Genomic DNA, 17503 nt, shown 5'->3' on the forward strand with positions numbered 1-17503 from the left:
AATAATAAACATTTCCACATATCTCCGATGTCCACCGGACTCTCAGTTGCGCGATATGTCAGCTGTTTGGGATTCCCCTCTGTTCTTACGTCACCACGCTTTCTGATTGGCTACCTGTCACATTCAGCAGGTTGTATTCTCGTTCTCAGTCAGGGTAAACCCCACAGGCTGCGATAAAAAGCCCAAGACAACCCAAATTAGGTATATTCAGGAGTTAGCGGGAACACCAACATGCAGAAGCCTTATCTGACGGTTCACCCCTCCCCCTTGCCCCCGGGCCGCAGCAAAATTTTCCAAGTCTTCACCGGTCCGTGGTAATAAAAAGGTTGGGGACCACTGCTTTAAAGGGATTTTTATACTGACCAACATACAGAGGTGCATAACATAAGCTTTAATATTTCACAAATAAACATGAGTGAATAGTGGTGCATGATGTATTCAATCCTTTTTAATATACCATATCTAAATAAGATATAGTGTAAAACACTAACAATCAGTAAATAGTGTGCAACGAGGTGTTAGCATTAGTATATCTGAGCAGTGGAAGACATTGTAAGACAAGAATCAGAAGAAATGCCATAAGCCATGTAGCAAAGATGGTGTGGTTAGATGAGAAATAAAGGAATAAAGTATATATATGATTTATGTTCACAGCTCTCCATCCGGTCTGACTCAGAGTGTTTGGAAAGAAGCATGGGAACCAAGTAAAAATATGCCGCATTTCTGTAAATAAAACCAACTTGTGCTTCTTGAATCTTTTTGGTTCTGGTTTAGTTAGCCCAACATTTAAACATGAGCCAAAAAAAAAAGAGAAAGGAACTCACTGAAAGTTTTTTCCTGATGACTTCTAGTTTCTCAGCAGCTTCTAGTAAATCGCCATTAGCCTGAGAAAGACACATCCTCTTCATCTCCACCTGACAGGATACCTGGACAAACACACATACTTCATATCTTATCGAGTAAAATGAATCTCAAACGCAATTATCTTCACCGTGAATAAAATATAAACTAGAGGAGGTGATGCACTTACAAAGATCTATCCAAGGCAGCACAAAATTTAGGGAGAAGCACATCTGTCAATAACAACTCAAACCCATCACCTTTCACTTAGCTTTGGGGGAAAGGAAATATTTGTTGCAGCTGGGGTTTCTGTGTGCACCTCATGGAAGTGGATGATGTTGATCACCCAGGCACAGAGGCCAGCAGCGGCTGAGGACTTCTGTCGCACAAACTCTGGGTTGAACTCTGGGTCTTTGAGGTAGTCGTCTCTTACGCACCTCACAGTGGCCTCGGGGATGTGCTCTTTGTCAAAGTTCACCAACGCCTGCAGGAAGTCATCGATCTGGACAGATCAGAACAACAACAACGCAGTTCTGCAAAGATTCTATTCTGATTCCTGCATGCGCTATTTTTTTAATCAGATAATCATGAGGAAACAGACGATATGAAGGAGGCTCTAAATGTAGTAACTGCCACCTGATGCCCTCCTGTACGTTTCGGTTTGACGAACATCATGCAATGCTTCACCTTGCTCATGACCATCTTGGAGGCCTTCCAGCTGCGATCTTTGGGGATTCGGCCCTGAGGGGACAGCAGCACCAGGACGGCTGCCGAGACGTTGGCGACAATAGCTGGAGGGTTGGGAAACGTCCTGAGCTCCGTCAGATTCAACTGGATCGCACAGATATACAAGAACACATGTGCTTGTGAGTTTGTCTTTTGCATTTTGAAACTGAAAGACGTCAAATAATTTATTAACAACGTGACATTTGATAAATGCATCAATTACAGAGTGAGGTAAACTGAGTTTATTTGGATTTACTACCCTATTGAGCGTGTTAAGAGCTGTGTTAGCTGCTTGTAGAGCGGGTTCAGCTTTGGCCAAGTCGTCCTCTGTCTCCTGTTGCTGCTTTGTCACACTAGCTTGAATTGCTTCCACCTAAATAATTATGAAAAATTACAGATTATCAATAGTGCCACTCTGCTTCCCCTTAACTGCAGACATGAAGTAGCTCCATATATAATCTGGTGCAAGTCATCTAATTTAAACTGAAGCAAAAGTCAAATGTTTTTACCTTCTTAGAGAAAAAAATGTGATATTAAATAAACCTTATACTGTGTTGTACTAATAATAATTAGCTGGTGCCAAATTGTCGGCTGTTTTAACCCTTTCATGCATAGTGGTCACTGCAGTGGACAGCTGTCTAAAAGCCATCTTCTTGTGCTTCTTGTGGATATTTATGTTATAAATGCACACAGACCACTGAAGTGGACACTAATGCAAATACACCATCAACTACTGGCCATCGGCTGCAAATGCAAGAAATTATTTTTGTTAAATCCAATATGGCCGACAGACAAAAAAAGCATGCCAACCGACCCGGTCCCTCCTTCTACTGTAGACAACTCTTGCAGGTAAAAAAAAAAATATTGTGACATCAGATAACCCCTAAAGATCAATACTACTGATGTATTCTTCAAATATCTTTGTATTTGGAGAAAATTCCAATTGATCACATAAAAATAAATAAATAACTTTTTTTTTACATTTTTTTTTCCTACAAAGGATCATAATTCATGCATGAAAGGGTTAAAGAAGCATAAATAGGATTCACAATAACTGGGAAACAGCTTGAAAGCTCATAAAGACCATTATGTCACACATTCTACACCTTTTGCTCCTCGGCGTCAGCCACAGCCCTCTCTTGGTTAAGCTTGTCAGTCTGTTGTCCTATCTTGGCAATCAGAGCTTCGATATCCGAGTTCCTTTGCCACAGCTCCACTTCCTGCACTGCTAACTTCACCTTAAGATCCTCCACCTAGCAAATATAAATACTTTAAACAATTAAAAAAGAGCAGAAACTTATTTTAGTATTCTCTTTGTATCGTGCTCATTTTCTGACCTGTGACGCAGTGTTCTTGAGTTTCTGCAGTCCGTTCTCTAGCCTGTCCATTTTCTGGGACAGCTCCCTGCGTTTCTTCCCCAGCAGGTTGTCGTACAGCTTCATGAACTCGAGGAAACTCTTCGGAGTGGTGTAGTTGAAGTGCTTCTCATTCTGCTGGTACTTAACGCTCACCTTTCAGAGAGCCAATCGGTAAATCACGCTCATAAAAGGACATGGAGATCGATCATCTCTAATGAGCTTTGCTGTTTTTCTCACCTCATTGACACTCGTATGAGCGTAGGAGATGAAGTCACTAATGGAGACCCTTATTTCAGGCTGCGCAGAATGAGCATGGGAGTAGATTGAGAAAGTAAATACAAAACAGTATCAAACCTAAATTATGTTTTGGTTTGCCAAAAATATGAGCATACAACTCTTCTACCATATTTTATGTGAACTTTCTTACATATTAACATAAAGCAACCTAAACATTAAGTTTGTTCTATGTTGTGTTTTTTAGGTCACAAACCAGCATAAAAACACAGCACAACTAAAAATGAAAACTGGAAGAACGGTAGGAAGAAAGCTATTGTTGAATCAAAGTTATATTCGGTTCCATATACAGTTTAGCCACAAACCATGAAGGAAGGGGACAGCAATGTGTAGAAAGCAAGTTTCTGCTCATATGAGAGAAATTAAGATTAAATGTTGCCAGTGAAGGAGAGCTAAAACATCACAACCACCTGGTGATGGCAGTTTCACGCTGTGGGGATCGAGGGAATAAACTAAATGGTTTCCAAATTTCTTGTAGTCATTATTGCTGTTAAAGGCATTTTAAATATTGACTTAAGGGGCTTGAAGACAAGAGTGTTCCTCACTTTATGCACCATAATGTGTTGGCCAACCATATAAAATCCCACTAATTAATTCTGATTTTACTCATTGTAGTTTGACGAAATGTGAAAAAGGTCATTTGTTATTACCGCTTTTTGGAGGCGTTACTGTATTTTAATATGTTCTCACCTCCAGTCCCGGTATCTTGTCTATGAATGTAGTGCTGACGGACTGCAGAGCAAGTTGAGGCCAGGGGTGAAACCAGTCGATTGCGGTGCAGTTAACCAGAGCTGGAAACTTGCGCGCGCGTGTACGCAACGTGAATCCAACTGGTGAGAAACATAAGACCACCTGAAGAAAAGAAACGACTTGAAAAACATTAGTTAAAGAAGCGTAAACAAGAACTGGTGAGATGTGAAGTATTTAAATTGAATGGACGGGATTTTAGACCTTAAGCTGTCTTCTTATTCGCTCGATAAAGAAGCTCCAGCAATTGTCTCTGCTGTCTATGAGTCCTAACCCCCTTAGCTCCATGCGGATCGATGCTACAATCATATCCACTTCCTCATCGTTGAACAAGTCAGGAATGTCTCCTGAAACACAGACATATATGCAAAGAATCAATTTTTTTCCTACTATTGCCTAAAACATAAAATAAATAACCTGCTGTGATCGAAAAAGTCGTCTGAATCAAAAATCGTAAAATAGTTTATAGCTATCGAAAAATGGTCCAGTTCTGAGATTTTTTTTTCATTTTGTTTTATCGTCTAGCCTTATTTAAAGATCCTTGCTATGCTGAACATTATAAAAAAAATAATAACTAGGCTAAACATCCAAATATAGCTGATCACATCTGATAACCTTGGCGCCTTAAAAGAACAGTAAACAAACCTGAAGCCAGCATATCATTGATGAGCACCAGAAAGCGTTCATCTGGAATCTGGGCATCGGTATGTAAGAATACCGTTCCAATGTTTTTCACTCCCACTTTTATGTACAAGGCAGCTATATCACTCTGCAGATTGTTCAAACATAGATATATTAAATACAAGTGAGAAAGACAATGAAAATATTACTTTCTGACATATGGTCGTAAGAAAAGAAGCTCAAAAATGGGCGACAGACTTTGATGCATTTTGTTTCTGGTGTGTTCACCTTCAGGTCATTGATGCCATATCCTTTCCGTAGTGTGATCTGAAAGACCTCCAGCGAGCTGAGAAAAGCAGCCAGTCGACACAGACTCTGCTTTCCGCTGCCGCCTACCCCCACCAGCAGGGCGTTACCATAAGGGGCCTCCAGGATGCGACTGATCCGACAACTGAATCAAAACAGAAGAATTGAACACTAATTGCCTAGCCGGTATAGGTCGATAGCTAAAGCTGACAAACAGGAGTCTGCGCAAGTTTCTTACATATGTTGGACGGCTTCTTCAAACAGCACTAGGTCCATGACGGCATGAAGCTCATTATAATGCTCCAAAGCATCAGCCAGTGTCTTCTGAAGCTTCTCCCAGTCTGAAGCCTGACAATTGAGAAAACAACAAAGTTGCTTAAAAACAGCAGCTGGTTACCCTTTTAAAGAGAAAGTTATTCAGTTAGCAAATTATGATGCAACTATTCTGAGGAGGGACATGACGGCATAATTTTAGCCCCAAGATCTCAGAGTGATGGCAAACTGTTCTCGCTTAGGAGTCTGTTAGAAACTACCTCATTGGTTTGCAGGAGCTTTACGAAGTGCAGATTGAAGAGGCTGTGAGTTTTATGACACACACGAGTGAATAATGTCATACCTGGTGATAACGTGGCTCTCCTACTCCCTGGAAAAAGTGAGAGTACACCAAAGGCTGATGGATAAACATGGAGTCATCTATTCCCTGAAAAGAAACGAGAGTAGGAGTGAGACTAGAAGAGTGGAAATATATTTTCCATTGTCTGTTTTCTTATCTTTGAAAATACCTACATTTCCAGAATGTTTCATGACCGTGCAAGGAATCTTATTATAAAGATAAAAGCATTCGTCCTTACCTCAAAGTATCTTTTCCCGGTGTCCAGCAATATTTTATTAAAGAGTTCAACATCCTTCTCCTCCATCAGCTTGTCAGAGTAGACTCTGGAGCTCTCATGGAGCCACAGATGGACCAGGTCCGTGGGATAACGGATACATTCTGGTAGGGCAAAGAGGATACCCTATGCAAAAAGAAATCATGGAAAAAAACATCAGATTACATTTAATAAAAGTACTAATTTTGCTGAATGAACTGAGCAATCTAAATCTCCAGGTATTTGCTTTTTTTTTTCTAAATTTTTACACACAGTTTAAAGTTTCCTTTGAATAAACAACATAGTTGTTTCATTTGGAAGAGGATCAAATAACGGTGTATTTTCTACCTGAAATATATTGGAGAGGTCTCTCAGGTTGAAGATATAATGGAAGCGTATGGCTGTTGGGAGAAAGTTCTGGCTAATCTTTTGATGAAGACAGATAGCTGCCTAGATGAGAAAAAACGACAACGATGAAAGAGAAACTAAAGATTTGTCTACTGAAACATGAATAAGTAGACAAATGTTGCTCTGAAGCCGGCGGTGAACCTGAATGAGAGTTCCAACCGAACGAGAGACTCCAAAGCTGAATCCTCCTTGGAGGAAGTGAGCCGACAGGATGCTGGAGAAGATGGTAGCCAATGCATCAGCACCAGGGAAATGTACTGCAAACACTGCAAAATGTCTCTGGAAAAGAAAAAAAAAAGAAACATATTTCTGTTACAACTATTACAAATGTTCAACTTTTTAAACTAAAATCTTTCAAACTGCCAATATAATGGTGAATAAGGGATTCAGTAAAAAGTCTGTGACCGACTGTACCTGCAATCTGGGGTTGATGGAGAAGCTTCCAGCTGTCGGGTTCATGCAGGTGATATACTGGCAGTTGTGTATTTCCTTCAAGACCAGCCTCTGTCTGTCATACCTAAGACGGTTCAGTAATTTGGATTTAGATAAACCACCACACTCTGGACTGAACTGTAGCTATAAATTTAAACAGCGGCGCTGTTTGGTTGTCTTGCAATACTTACCAGTGACTATAGTCAAGATGCTGGCGAATGAGTGTGTGTGGTTGGACAGTCCCGTAAGCGTCCACCTCAGGCATGTTGAGGTCATCTATGAAGTAGATGAGCCTCTTAGCGGTAGGAGGAGCAAATTTTCGCCCAGCTTTTTTCTCCAGAGGTTTCTCCAGAACACCTGAAGGACATGGAGAGACTTAGAAAATAAGCCATCATTTGGCACATATCACATTTTAGCCGCCAACGTGTGAATGGAACGAGCTGCAACATTTGTCACATTGCAACCACAAACTGTAATGTATTTTCTGGGATTTTATGTGATTGACCAACACAAAGTATTACATAACTTTCAACTGGAAATAAAGTCACATCCTTCAATTTCTTTTGCACGCCTAAAAGATCTAAAAAGTGTGGCCTGCAGTGTTTTCAAAACCTTTTTATTTTGATAATCCTGAACAAAATCCAGTGCAACCAAATGATTATTCACACACACACACACAAAAGCAGCTGAGGGGATTGTTGTAACTAGAGGAATGGCAGAAATTCACAATTAATGTGTGAGGATCTGCTAACAGTTCACTATTTGTTGTGGACTAAACAAACAAATAGTGAACTTTTTAGAAGACCAGCAAATAAAAGCGACTAAAAGAGTGAAAGGTAGTTTCACATAGAGTTTGCAACAGGCCATTTAGGGGACAAAGCAAGCATTAAGAAAAAGGTGCTCTGGTCACACAGGTGTACATCATCCTCACAGTCACAATCACCATGGCAACACAGAATAGGGAAGTCGGAAAAAGGTGATAGGAATCTGGAAGGAGCTACCTGTAGATCAGTCCTAGAAGAAAACATGTTACAACGAACAAAAGATTTATGACAGAGGCAAAGGTTCAACTTTAAAACTGAACATGCAGCTTAGTAAAGTTTTTTAACAAGGCTTGAAACTTAATGGTCACAGATACCATCCATCCAATCTGTCTGGGAAAAAAAATAGCAAAGCTTTCAGTAATTAGATGTACAAAGTTGGAAGAGGCATACCATCAAAGACTTGCAGATGTAACTGCAGCAAAAAGTGGCTCTATAATGTGCATACGTGAAAACTATTCTTCTATGTCACAATGCACTAATTCTTAATAGACTACCGCATAAAAATCAATTAACATACATTGAAGTCGGTAGCTAACAAGACAAACATTTAGGGAGTTTGAATACTGTAATTCTTCTAAACTCATCATACTTCCAGTCTTGGTTTCGGTTTGATAATCCAGCATTGTCTTGTAACCATTTCTAGTTTTGTAGCGGTTCTTACGTTGCAGCATTGCTGATGTGGTGTAATAATTGAAGGGCACTTTTGCCACCATGAAGTTTTCTTTCAGTTTGGTGACTTTATCAGACACCAGGATGGTTTTGCCCACGCCTGCGTTGCCCACCAACATGACAGGTTTTCCTTTTTGCAGCAGCAAGTCCATGAAGTACGTGAGACAGATGGTTTCTGGGGTGTGAACCAGCACTGTCTGAAAATAGACGTTACATGTTGCCCTGAATCAATGACTTTGATACTGACACGTAGAGTATTTGTGATCACAATCACAAACCTGCAACGGGACATCAGGTTCCAGCTCAAACGGCACCATTTTCTCACTCCAAGGTGTAAACTTTTTTGTCTCAGAATCGATGTAATAATCAAAGACTGAGCCTTGAGAAGGAAACTTTACAGCTCTCATCTCTTTGGACCACCAGCGGCTGAACTCAGTGCGGTAATCATTCAGCTGGAATGGATATAATCGAAACACAATTGTGTGAAGTGGTTTAATAATGTGTGCTGATGTCAGTTCATGATCATGCGATTACTTGATCACTACACACATGATCCTGAAAGAGAGCGCCTCCGAAGGCCCAGACACAGGCGAAGACAAAGTAGATCTCATACAGTTCTCGGGGGGAGTCTGGTGGAGTGTTGTCCTCTGTCAACAGGCAGTCCAGCAAGGAGCAGAGAGTCTGATTGACCAAAATATAGAGATGCTACAGTGTACTTGAAGAGACAACAAAAAAAGAGCCTCTGACTCGGTGTTATTGAGAAGACCAACCTGTACCATGCTGTTTTCTGGAATGGGGGTGATGGTTTTGAGGTTACAGCGGACTTGCTCCAAGCAGTAAGGCACATACTTATCAAACAGAATGGTGAGGTTGGCCCGCTCTGATTGGGCCTGTCGGGTATCTATCCAACTTGCCACGTACCTGTGAAATGCGCTGTGTAAATCAAAAACCGAAAGCCCGAAAAACAACCAATGCATACTTTATGGTGTGAGTTTAGGGTTATCTCTGGAGTCTTACGAGCTCCAGCCGAGGTCCTGTGGGTTGACGAAGAGTATTCCTGCCCTGGACACCGTGGCTGGGGTAGCCGCCCTCAGATGGGAGATCTCAAAGAGCAGACGCATGGAGGAAGATAAACTGATCCGTTCATTGCTGGCCAGAGTCAGAACCTGAGGAGTAAGAGGACTGGAAGTATAAGTATGTGGTATAAGCTGAAAAAACACCATCCCAATTCAGTGACTTGGAATGGAATATAAATAAAAACATGCCTAAAATGTATAAGGTGGTTTTCTCTTACTACTGTAAACATATATTGTAGCAAATTAACAAGGAGTGATGTCTCACTTTATTGTCATCCATAACTGTGTTGAGAGACTCAATCCACATGGGGTCAATGTCCCCATCTAAAACTATCCATTTTGGTCCATCTTGGGTCACTGAGGTCAACTCTCTCATGGTGTTGGAGAAAAGACCTAATGAAAGAAATAATGAGTTTCATATGGAGCAAAATCTATTAACTATCAAACAACAAAAAACCCCTAATGTTTATATCACGTTTCAGTAATTCTCAAAGGTTTAGGAATTAACTATGCTATGAACTGGAATAACTCAAATTTAACGGGCGGGGGTAATTTAACAGGATCACTGTTTATTTTGACTATGATCTGTGTTTATTAAATTCTTTGATAAAAAACAAAAACAAAAAAGTGTGTAAGCTTCTCACCATCTTTCCACTCTCTGGTAGCAGGATGCAGATATCCAAACAACTCATCTGTGGTTACAGCTTTGGGGTTGATATCGGTCCATACTGACTTGTTCTTCGTGATAGAATATGTCCTGTGGAGGGTCTTCAAGATCTGCAAAATAAACAAAAAAAAAAAACAAAAGCCAAAAATGTAATAACACATAAAGACAACAACTCTTCCGTCACTGTTAATTTAATAAAATAACATATGTCAACAGATGCGTCGATTAGGTACAAGGTAAGAAGTTAAAACACTTGAAAAGTCTTTAAAAATGAAAACAAAAATTCTGTTTTGTTTTTATTGCCATTGATGAAGTTATTAACCTGACTTTTTCCAGTTCCAGGCCCACCCACAACAAACACAGAATGCCTTACAGCAAGCAGCTCCTCCAACTGAGTCACCTGAACACACACAAACAAGCAAATATTAACTGCAGCACTTCATGCAGTTAAACAAACACAGTCCGATATAACCTCAAAGTGAAAGAAAATGTTAACATTTTAAATTTTTCACATTTCACTTGACTCCCACAGTGTGCATATGTGCGTGTGCTTGCATGTGGAGTGCATCCCACTCTCCATTTTCACATTTTATTAAATTAAAAACCAACTTCTTTTTATGTTGAGGTCAACATTGTGGAGAAAACTGTAACACAGAGTTGGTTTGAAATATATCTCATACAATGAATGTATCACCAAGCTCTATTCAGTCATTCCATTAAAAAGTGGAAAGAGCACGGTACAACTGCAAACCTTAAGGATAAAATTCTCTTCGGCTTGGAGACGCAGCTCACTGACTGACTGACGAACGGCGTTTTCCAGAGTGGGATCTTTCTTCCTGGGCACATCCAACTGAGGAAACAAGTCACTGATCAGTCCGAGGAATATGGGCACATCGCTGGTCACTATCTTCGGCAGGTTGAAGTCCCTCAGAGCTCGCATCAGCACCTGAAGAAAAAGTGTTGCAGCTTGAATTTGTCAACATTGTAAAACACTTGAAGAAAAAAAAAAGATCACTATGTAAATTATAGCAGCGGTTTCAGTCAGAAACAGAAGTGAGACTCGCCTGTTCTTCAGGTCTGTTACGTTCCTCACGCTTCAGGGAGCCAGCTACAACCAGCACTGATTTTATAGCTCTTAAACCCCAATCATAATGATCCTGAAAAAAACAAGGAAATGTAGGCTGTGTAAGTCAAAAACAATTAACAATTAGAGTACTAATAGGTGTATTTTGTTATGTCAGTCTGATAAGGCTGTAAGTCAGTGATACTCTCACATTAAATGGATAACGGTGATAATAGTATCCACAGTAACTTGCTACTTCTTTATTTTAGTTTATCAAGCGGGGAAACAGAAAGAGTTGGAATATAAACACAACATGTACCAGGATATACAGTAGTTAAGCTGATAGCTGATAAATTAGATTAAAAAAACTAAAAAAAAACCCAAAACTAAAACTTAAATAATGACAGTCATAAAATAATCTTCACATACAACTTTTTAAGAGCATGCCAAACCATTTCTCAAATACATTTTAGTTCATGAAATTTTACATATTTCTATGTGCGTACCTGTTTTGACAACAGCTCTTTGCACAGAGTGTAGAGACTGATGAACTTGCGTGCCAGCAGACGAGCATCGATGAACCCTTCAGCCACCAGCATGATTTCACAGATCAGTTCAAAGTCTGGGATCACCATTGCACAGGGCCTGCATTTTAGGCAAGAGATAAGAAATTACTGGTGTATATGAACCTTTGTACTGAAAGCCTCTATTTATCTCGATATCAGACCTGAACAGAGCCTTCAGGTTTTCTGGGAGCTCTGCCCTTCCAGCGTAGCCCGGGTTCAGAGTGATGAAGATCCCCACTGTTGGTTTCAGCTCGATTTCCTCACCCAGAAACTGAAACCTGCAAGAATAAACTAATTAATGCGGGCAAAAAAAAAAAAAAAAAGTTACCCAACATTACAAAGCCAATAAAAAAAAACAAAAAATACAACACACCCGCATACCTCTGTTTTTTGTTGCGCACAGCATCTTGAATAGTCTTGACCTGCACAGCTACCACAGACAGGACATCCACTGAGATCCTGTTGAATTCATCAAAGCAACCCCACACTCCTGTTTGAGCCAGACCCTTATAAATATTACCTATGGACTGAGGACGCAGAAAGGAGAAGGATGCAGAATCCACAGCATCACTCATTTTAGATAAGTGAAGGAAACAACAGAAATTGGGAAGAGCACGTTTGATGTTTGTGATACCTTATAGTCCATTTGCTCTGAACAGTTGAACACATACACCATGATGCCAAGGGAGCGTCCCAGATCTTTAGTTGTCTCTGTTTTACCGGTGCCAGCTGGGCCTGATGGGGCGCCACTCATAGTCAGATGGAGGGACTGGGTCAGGGTTATGTAACACCTGATTGTGGTGGGGTTGGGATTTAAAATTGATACAGAAAGCAAAGTCAAAAACCTGACAATGTGGATTTTAACCACTGGGGCATTACAATACAATATTAAATATCCATCGATATTAATCGTAGCAGGAAAATGTACCTACATTAACTTGCCAAAGTAATTATACCACGTAGGCTTTTCCACATGTTGTCAAGTTGCACAACCATTTTATTTTTAATATTTAATGTGATGAACAAATTGAGAAAGAAGCTGGTGAGAATTGTCGTTACGACGAATAGAAAAGGAAAAACTTGAGGCCGGGGTTAAGGTTTATCGTCCAGCCGGACAACAGCTGTAAAAACGGCAAGAGCAAAATGAAGCCTGTTAGATTGGTCCAGTCAAAGTCCAGACCAAAGTATAACTGAGAATAGCAGGCAAGACTTTAAGATGTATGTTCTCTGCTGCTTTCTACCCAAAATACTCGAGTTTGAGCAGTTAATTGGTAAAGATTTCACTAGCTAAATTTGCAAAGGATTTAAAGACATGCCCCGCCCTCAAAAAAAAAAACAAAAACATCATGCTCTTCTTTTTCTGGTCTATCTCAAAAAATCCCTATAAAATACATAAAGATTCATGGTTGCATCGTGATAAATGTGAAAAAGGTTTGGAACATATGACTACTTTTGCAAGGCATTGCAGGAAAGACAAGAACACTTTTCTATTTCAAGGCAATATATATTTGGACTATTTCTACTTTTTAATAAGCCTGCAAGCGCAAGCCAATTAGTAATGCCTCCTTCAGGTCTAAAATCCGCTCTCCATAAAATAAATATCATTAGGTATGAGAATGTCATGAGTGGAGCTCACAGCAGAAGTTTACTACCTATCAGTAAGTGGGGTGATAACCAGTCTGTTTGTGTTTCCCAGGTACTCATAGCTGAACTGGAACTGGGCGTCACAAATGTTGACACAACAGTGACCCGTTTCTTCATCCCAGCGATGGCGGAGCTGAGACAGCCACGCGAATGCCTGTCCGTTCGTCACCTAACAGGTGAACACAGTGAAACAAACAGTAGACTCCAATAACTCGTACGTCTTATCATTCAAATAAGGCCTGTTTCAGATACCTTTTGAGTGATGAGACTGCCAACCACATCTCGCGCGTGGACGTCAATGGTGCAGATGGTCATTATTTTTTGTCTGTCTCCGGGACTTAAATCCCCAAGCAACATGTGGATGAGTGAGTTGAGCTGTGTGATCTTGAAATTGACAAAATCACTTATTAAAAGTGCCTCTTTGTTGACCCACCAGTAGGGAACAAAGTCTGACTTTCTGTCCCTACTTGTTTTTTGTTGTAGTCCTTGAGGGCCGTCTCAAATCCTTCCTCCACCCTCTCAAAAGCGATACCCACATCTGTGGCCCACCACACCTGACTACCAGTTAATGACACCTATTTATGGGGGAAAAAAGAAAACAGAAGATGCAACAATAGGGTCTTACTTCTCTGTCTTTTAATAAAGGTCCGGTTTGTAAATTAGCCTGTGCCTTGAACACCTGTCTACAAAACAACAATGTAATGTTGTTTAATGTTGGATTGAATAGAACTAACCTTGTCAAATGTGCATAAAGCACAAAATGAAGATACAGTTACTTCTACATGAATTGCAAGGATTATATATATATATATATATATATATATATATATATATATATATATATATATATATATATATATATTTTTTATTACGGGTTAAATTTGATAAAGAATTTTTCTATGGAAATTTGCCTTTAAGATTATAGGGGCTGATTGCATAACAGGATATTAGGTTTAATTTAGTTGCTGCAGTAAGCTGAAGTTTAATGGGAAATTTTTAACATTACTTATAATTAATTGATTTGACAAATCAGAGGATTATAGAAAAAAGTAAGTTTTTAAAATAGGAAATATTTATAGACAGTTTTTACTGAGTTCAGGTCTTCAGATGCAAATGTTCTGCACTCAAAACAATTGTTACCGCATGCATTTGGGTTGTGTTTTTTTAATTAACTGCAAACAGTTTAGGTAGAAAATTAAATACTTCAAGACCATGTTCAGGAGATTTAAACAGTCTGCATGAAGGATAAAGAAGAGGAGCAAGGGTTTTTTTTGAATCAGAAACTGTTTTGTATCATCTAATTATTGCTAAATCAAGAACTTCATTTGACATGGTGTGTGCAGCTTTCAGGGAGTTACATGCCAGACTTTTAAAAAAACATTTTTATTTAACTTTAAGTCAAACATGCATTATGAAAAAATAACATCACTTATTCAGCTTGTATTAGGCTTACTTGATAGGACACTTCAGTAATAATTACAAATTATATCTAACTATTACACTCTACGTTTTCAAGCCACACTGCTCCATATACCAGACTCAGTGTGACACCTGATCCAGGACTGTTGTTTTGTGAATGTAAAACACTTATATTTGGAAAATATAATGTTAAAAATAATAAGCTACTGTACAACATTTGCGGGGATTTGAAAATTCATTCATTCATGGCTCAAATTCTGCAGGAATGGCCGCTAAAAAAAAAAAAAAAAAAAAAGTGTATGGGACATAAATCATGACTGCCTCAAGCTGTCAACCCCCTTTATCCATCTTAATCTTCATATGCTGAGATTGGTCAGTACAGGTATGTTTTCAAATATCAAATGAGGAACTTTTCCAACCATAATTTATTGACTCAAATCCACATCTGTTTTCGATGGAAAGAGAACCAATCCGTGTTTCAAAATCTACAAATACGCAAAAACACAAACCTGTGCAGGATAATCAAAAAGCCACTGATCTCGAGGTTTGTCCTCATAGGCACCAACAGCCTCCTGTATCTCTTTCCTGACTGTACAGCGCATACTGCTCTCCAAGGCATTTAACCAACACTCTGCCTGGAGAACAAAAGGGTTTATATATATATATATATATATATATATATATATATATAAAAGCTCTGTTTATAGTTTACCTGTCCTTCACAGATACACGGCTCTGAGAAAGAAACATATTCCCTCTCCCGGCTGTACATCCCAATAGCAACCGCCACTCCATCGTCATCCTCTCCTCCGGTCTCGTCTGAGTCCTTGAAACGAAGGTCTGCTATGTTGTCAAACAACTTCAATAAATGGCGGGTCACCTGAAAATTACACACATGCGTATAAAACCGATCAGTTTTCTTCATTTAAATCAAGATGAAGCACACTTTAAGTACTCTGCACACATACAGAGTCAAAATATATTATTTATGAATGCCCTGTGGTAACATTTTATGGATGGGCTGTTTTTAAGACAATACCAATGAAATGTGACACCTGCTTGGGCTGTGTTCCCTTCGACACAATCTCCAACAAATCTGAAGCTGAGACAAAGTAAAATCTGGGGAATGTGAGTCTCTTTGTTTCCAAATACTCAGCCAGAGCCTTCTCACACACAGACAGCCTCTGCTGTAAGGTTTCCAGGCTGTCCAGGAAGCCAGGCTTGTTGGTTACATTCACCACATTGCTGTCCTGCACCACTTCAATCATCAAACTCTAAAAAAACAAAAATCAGACAAAAAACAAGATGAGGGTTTTTTTTTAAAAAAAAAAAAGAAAAGTATGGACGCGTGTTAGGCTGGGTGATAACCTGAAGGTCAGTGTGAATTCGCTGAAAGCGCTCTGCAACGTTGGCCAGCTGGCAGCGAATGTCATCGCTGTTGGTGAAGATGCTGTTTAGGTGGGCCCAAGTCCTCTGAACAGACATCCAAGTTGAGATAACTAGGTCAGCCACCATTAACTTCCTCTGCCATCCACTCACTTCTGCCTGGAAATACTCTACGTATTTGCTCATCAGGATGTTCTGGAGTTGCACCTGAAGGTAAGGGAATATGGCAGATTCACAGCTCCTGTAGGAAGCTGCTCTGATGTAGTCGCACATTTCAGCATCTTCTGCTTGTTATTTTATTTTATTTATTTTTTTGTTGATTGGATAACACTGATTTCAAAGAGTGACCAAAGTGATCAGATCGTGCTTGAGCATAGTTTGTTTATTTAACAGAAATGCAAAGCAAAATTATGTATCGCCTTAGAAATGTATTCGTACCTCTGAAACTTTTGCTGCAGAGGAATGAATAGAGGCTGACGCTTTAAGCCTTTTGAAAAAAAGAAAGCTCTGAAGATTTGAAGAAATGGGAGATTGCATTCTACTTACTAACTTAGGATCTTCAAGTCTTGGATGTCTGAGAATCTCCGATGCTGTAACGAATCTATGTAACGAACTAACCTGGTTGTCCTCCAACGTTTCGATTAGATTCTCATCGGCTTTGAGCAAAGGTGTTCCAGTGCTGTTATGAGTCTCATATGACAGCGACATAACACTCCAGGTCTGCGTTATCTCTGCCAGAACCTATAGTTCAAATGGATATAGTTCAATAGGGATAAAACAGCAGTTTTTTTTAAAAGCACTTTCTTATTGATTTTCCTATTAATTTCTTTGAAGCAAGGCCGACTCAACATGCAACTTTTCTTTAAGTTTAAATTCGGCAACTTCATATCTATTCAAACAGCGTCAATTCCCTGCTTCCTACCTTCTCGATGCCCATTTCTTTCACAGCTTTGTCCACTATGTTTTTAACTTCGTCCTCCACACGGTGTAGCTGTAATTCTAGCAGGTCCCCCAAGGTGGTGCCCTCTCCCATCACAAACCGTACCTGAGCATCATAAAGGAGATTTGCTGTGCTGTGGTTGTGATCAGAATATTTGAACCCAGAGAGAAGTCTGCAGAGCAGCTGCATGCAAAGCATGCAGAAACACAGCACAGCCGGAGCGCATCGGTTCTCATACTCCTGTGGTGTTCATAAGCTGCTGCCAGTGTCTCTCTCTGATGGCAGAGTTCTGCAGCTCATTGACAGCTCTCAGAGAGGTCAGCAGGTTTTTCACGGTTGATTCTAGACCCAGATAAACGTCCCACGCTCGCACTTCCTTATCTAGCATCTTCATCTCCTGCAACGCGAAGCAGCCGTGCAGTGAGACCATGAAAGCGAACACGTTTTTCACCACCACAAGTTGAAACAGGTCTGGCTTCTTAAATACATGCATCACGTACTTTAGCGAAACGTCGGAGCTCCATGTCCATCAGCTCAACGTTTATCTCTTTCCATGGAGTTTTTGTCCACTCTTCTATACTTGTCTAGTATTGAAGAGTTTTTTTTTTTTTTTTGGGGGGGGGGGGACAAATTTTTAAAATTTTTTTTAAA

General features: G+C 39.8%; 1 protein-coding gene across 1 annotated transcript in view; it reads right to left on the reverse strand.

Moving 5' to 3' along the window:
* Positions 1–17503, reverse strand: part of dnah9l (dynein, axonemal, heavy polypeptide 9 like) — a 48006-nt gene that overhangs the window by 17723 nt on the left and 12780 nt on the right. Inside the window, exons 20-63 of the mRNA XM_015031678.1 lie at positions 17353–17436; positions 17091–17249; positions 16835–16957; positions 16531–16653; positions 15895–16119; positions 15582–15800; positions 15239–15406; positions 15036–15161; positions 13575–13682; positions 13360–13491; positions 13116–13276; positions 12098–12254; positions 11845–11990; positions 11625–11741; positions 11404–11542; positions 10899–10991; positions 10586–10780; positions 10157–10234; positions 9812–9944; positions 9433–9560; positions 9109–9257; positions 8862–9012; positions 8641–8772; positions 8370–8543; positions 8084–8288; positions 6790–6955; positions 6581–6683; positions 6308–6445; positions 6107–6208; positions 5744–5905; positions 5509–5592; positions 5131–5240; positions 4875–5037; positions 4611–4734; positions 4170–4312; positions 3909–4070; positions 3162–3221; positions 2904–3077; positions 2673–2819; positions 1826–1939; positions 1528–1671; positions 1160–1342; positions 1031–1036; positions 825–926 (exon numbers count right to left, since the gene is read on the reverse strand). Of these exons, the coding sequence (XP_014887164.1) occupies positions 825–926; positions 1031–1036; positions 1160–1342; positions 1528–1671; positions 1826–1939; positions 2673–2819; positions 2904–3077; positions 3162–3221; positions 3909–4070; positions 4170–4312; positions 4611–4734; positions 4875–5037; positions 5131–5240; positions 5509–5592; positions 5744–5905; positions 6107–6208; positions 6308–6445; positions 6581–6683; positions 6790–6955; positions 8084–8288; positions 8370–8543; positions 8641–8772; positions 8862–9012; positions 9109–9257; positions 9433–9560; positions 9812–9944; positions 10157–10234; positions 10586–10780; positions 10899–10991; positions 11404–11542; positions 11625–11741; positions 11845–11990; positions 12098–12254; positions 13116–13276; positions 13360–13491; positions 13575–13682; positions 15036–15161; positions 15239–15406; positions 15582–15800; positions 15895–16119; positions 16531–16653; positions 16835–16957; positions 17091–17249; positions 17353–17436 (6012 nt within the window). The remainder of the gene's footprint in view (positions 1–824; positions 927–1030; positions 1037–1159; positions 1343–1527; positions 1672–1825; positions 1940–2672; positions 2820–2903; positions 3078–3161; positions 3222–3908; positions 4071–4169; positions 4313–4610; positions 4735–4874; positions 5038–5130; positions 5241–5508; positions 5593–5743; positions 5906–6106; positions 6209–6307; positions 6446–6580; positions 6684–6789; positions 6956–8083; positions 8289–8369; positions 8544–8640; positions 8773–8861; positions 9013–9108; positions 9258–9432; positions 9561–9811; positions 9945–10156; positions 10235–10585; positions 10781–10898; positions 10992–11403; positions 11543–11624; positions 11742–11844; positions 11991–12097; positions 12255–13115; positions 13277–13359; positions 13492–13574; positions 13683–15035; positions 15162–15238; positions 15407–15581; positions 15801–15894; positions 16120–16530; positions 16654–16834; positions 16958–17090; positions 17250–17352; positions 17437–17503) is intronic.

The sequence above is a fragment of the Poecilia latipinna genome, unplaced genomic scaffold, assembly GCF_001443285.1.
Source record: "Poecilia latipinna isolate Pla-1442-1.1 unplaced genomic scaffold, P_latipinna-1.0 Scaffold214, whole genome shotgun sequence".
NCBI lineage: Eukaryota > Metazoa > Chordata > Actinopteri > Cyprinodontiformes > Poeciliidae > Poecilia > Poecilia latipinna.